Raw genomic sequence first — 4,053 nt, forward strand, 5'->3', positions numbered from 1 at the left:
AATTGGTAGAAATGATGAGCAGGGAGATGGGGTAAAGGCAGAAGATTGGTGCTGGGGGATAGAACCAATACAAGCACAATGGACTGAATGGCCTCCTGGATTGATTTTGTCTCAGTCTACAGAATGTTCCAGTTATAGACCACATTTAAGGTGCTCTAATCCGTCAATTTTTATATCATTTACTTATTAATTCATTGTGAATTTTAAAAATACCATAGAGTCATACAGGACGGAAGTAGACCCTTCAGCCCAACTTGTCCATGCCAATCCTGTTTCCTAAACTGACCTAGTCCCATTTGCCAGCATTTGGCCCATATCCCTCTCAACCTTTCCTACTCATGCATCTTCCAGATGCCTTTTAAATGCTGTAATTGTACCAGCCTCCACCACTTCCTCTCATTCATACACACACCACCCTCTGAGTGAAAAAGTTGTCCCTTAGATCCCTTTTAAATCTTTTCCATCTCACCTTAAACCTATGCCACCTAGTTTTGGACTCTACTACCCTGGGGAAAAGACCTTGGCTATTCACCGTATCCATGTCCCTTCCTGATTTTATAAAACCCTATAAGGGCACCCCTCACTGGGGTTGTAGTTAAGAGGCAGGGAACGTTGGGTTGTGACAGGATAGTGTCCTGTTTGGGGTTTCACCATCTGCTTCGGATTAGGTGAACACAACTGCAGCAAGATTACCTTCCTGTTTTGCTCCATATCGTCTCTAAGAAATGATTACATCCCAATTGCCTTCCTCATCGTTGCCCGCACTGATATATTAGCATTCTGGTGGGAGCAATGAGACATGCAATATATTTTGGGAGGTGCTTAGGAAAAGAAAGGTGCTGTGCATATGCCAATGCAGTGTCTTTCTTTAGGCGAGTGTCACATGGCCAGTGCAATGTCCTACCTTGAGGCATAGGTGTTCCAGTGATGATACATTTCAGAAGGACTGACGCCCCCACAGTGACCACAGAGTCGGTGATGCTAATCTCAAATACTGGTGGCTCTAACGGATCTTCACCGGCCGAGACATAGGAATCATCCGAGGATTCTGCCAAACACAAAGAGGCCACATTTTGTTCATTCAGACCATCGTAAGTTTGGGACTGTAGGGAATGATTCCACAAAAGCACCTTGTCCTGTAGATCTTTGAAGCACTGAATGTCAAAATGGAATTGAGACAAAGCAAGCAGCTAACTGTGAATATTGTGAATTGTCTTCCTCGACAGACTTCGTCACCACCCTCCCCTCCCTCTCGTGACAGCCATTGTCAACTTGTCAGCTTCCCTCCATTGGCTTCTCTCAGAGTCAGTAGCACTCAGTCCCCAACTTAGCCCCTGACCCTCCTCATGGGCAACTTTACACATTTCAGACAGGGCTGGGGAGGAATTTCTTCTCTCAGACGGGAGTGAATCTGTGGAATTCCTTACCACACAGGGCATTCAGGGCTGGGCCACGAAGTATATTCAAGGCTGAGATAGACAGATGTTTAATTAGAAAGGGAATCAAGGGATATGGGGAAAAGGCATGAAACTCCAGTTGAGGATAATCAGATCTGACATAATCTCATTGAATGACAGAGCAGATTTGATGGGCTGAATGGCTTACTTCTGCTCCCAGCGATTATAGTCTTATGATCCAACTTATAACCACCCCTTTGGGCAAACTGTCAATTTCTTGTATATTTACCCCTGTCTCCCTTGGATCGCCTGTATATTTACCCACTGTCCCCATGTCCATCTCCTGTATATTTAACCCCCATCTCCCTGTGGATTGCCGGTATATTTACCCACCGTCCCCCTGTCCATCTCCTGTATATTTACCCCGTCTCCCTGTGGATTGCCGGTATATTTACCCACCGTCCCCCTGTCCATCTCCTGTATATTTACCCTGTCTCCCTGTCCATCTCCTGTATATTTACCCTGTCTCCCTGTTCATCTCCTGTATATTTAACCCCCATCTCCCTGTGGATTGCCGGTATATTTACCCACCGTCCCCCTGTCCATCTCCTGTATATTTACCCTGTCTCCCTGTGGATTGCCGGTATATTTACCCACCGTCCCCCTGTCCATCTCCTGTATATTTACCCTGTCTCCCTGTTCATCTCCTGTATATTTACCCTGTCTCCCTGTGGATCTCCTGTATATTTACCCCTGTCTCCCTGTGGATCTCCTGTATATTTACCCTGTCTCCCTGTCCATCTCCTGAATATTTACCCCTGTCTCCCTGTGGATCTCCTGTATATTTACCCCATCTCCCTGTGGATTGCCTGTATATTTACCCACTGTCCACCTCCTGTATATTTACCCCATCTCGCTGTGGATTGCCTGTATATTTACCCACTGTCCACCTCCTGTATATTTACCCTGTCTCCCTGTCCATCTCCTGAATATTTACCCCTGTCTCCCTGTGGATCTCCTGTATATTTACCCTGTCTCCCTGTAGATCTCCTGTATATTTACCCCCATCTCCCTGTCCATCTCCTGTATATTTACCCCTCCTCCCTGTCCATCTCCTGTATATTTACCCCTGTCTCCCTGTGGATCTCCTGTATATTTACCCTGTCTCCCTGTAGATCTCCTGTATATTTACCCCTGTCTCCCTGTTCATCTCCTGTATATTTACCCTGTCTCCCTGTGGATCTCCTGTATATTTACCCTGTCTCCCTGTAGATCTCCCGTATATTTACCCCTGTCTCCCTGCCCATCTCCTGTATATTTACCCCTGTCTCCCTATCCATCTCCTGTATATTTACCCCGTCTTCCTACAGATCTCCTGTATATTTACCCCATCTCCCGGTTCATCTCGTGTATATTTACTCCTGTCTCCCTATGGATCTCCTGTATATTTACCCCATCTCCCTGTCCATCTCCTGTATATTTACCCCATCTCCCTATGGATCTCCTGTATATGGACCCCGTCTCCCTGTCCATCTCCTGTATATTTACCCCGTCTCCCTGTCCATCTCCTGTATATTTACCCCCGGACAGGGAGACGGGGTAAATATACAGGAGATGGACAGGGAGACGGGGTAAATATACAGGAGATGGAGATGGGGACGGGTAAATATACAGGAGATGGACAAGGAGACAGGGGTAAATAACAGGAGATGGACAGGGACATGGGGTAAATATACAGGATATTTACCCCTGTCTCCCTGTCCATCTCCTGTATATTTACCCCCTGTCTCCCTGTCCATCTCCTGTATATTTATCCCTGTCTCCCTGTGGATCTCCTGTATATTTACCCCTGTCCAACTCTGATGAATGGCTTTTGCCCAAAATGTCGATTTTTCCTGCTCCTCAGATGTTGCCTGACCTGCTGTGCTTTTCCAGCACCACTCTAATCTCGACTCTGATTTCCAGCATCTCTGTGGGAAGCTACAGAAGTGATTACTGGGCCTCTTGCAGAGATATTTGTATCATCGATAGTCACAGGTGAGGTGCCGGAAGACTGGAGGTTGGCTAACGTGGTGCCACTGTTTAAGAAGGGTTGTAAGGACAAGCCAAGGAACTATAGACCGGTGAGTCTGACCTTGGTGGTGGGCAAGTTGTTGGAGGGAATCCTGACGGACAGTACGTACATGTATTTTGAAAGGCAAGGACTTATTAGGGATAGTCAACATGGCTTTGTGCATGGGAAATCATGTCTTACAAACTTGATTAAGATTTTTGAGGAAGTAACAAAGAGGATTGATGAGGGCAGAGCGTTAGATGTGATCTATATGGACTTCAGAAAGGTGTTTGACAAGGTTCCCCATGGGAGACAGATTAGCAAGGTTAGATCTCATGGAATACAGGGAGAAGTAGCCATTTGGATACAGAACTGGCTCAAAGGTAGAAGACAGAGGGTGGTGGTGGAGGGTTGTTTTCCAGACAGGAGGCCTGTGACCAGTGGAGTGCCACAAGGATCGGTGCTGGGCCCTCTACTTTTTGTCATTTACATAAATGATTTGGATGCGAGCATAAGAGGTACAGTTAGTAAGTTTGCAGAAGACACCAAAATTGGAGGTGTAGTGGACAGCGAAGAAGGTTACCTCAGATTACAACAGGATCT

At 46.3% G+C, this 4,053-nt stretch overlaps 1 protein-coding gene across 1 annotated transcript in view; it reads right to left on the reverse strand.

Moving 5' to 3' along the window:
• LOC122551955 (striated muscle preferentially expressed protein kinase-like) overlaps positions 1 to 4,053 on the reverse strand; it is a 267,850-nt gene that overhangs the window by 250,804 nt on the left and 12,993 nt on the right. The window contains exon 3 of the mRNA XM_043694526.1: positions 905 to 1,048. Coding sequence (XP_043550461.1) covers positions 905 to 1,048 — 144 coding nt within the window. The remainder of the gene's footprint in view (positions 1 to 904; positions 1,049 to 4,053) is intronic.

This window comes from Chiloscyllium plagiosum, chromosome 7 (assembly GCF_004010195.1).
Source record: "Chiloscyllium plagiosum isolate BGI_BamShark_2017 chromosome 7, ASM401019v2, whole genome shotgun sequence".
Lineage (NCBI taxonomy): Eukaryota > Metazoa > Chordata > Chondrichthyes > Orectolobiformes > Hemiscylliidae > Chiloscyllium > Chiloscyllium plagiosum.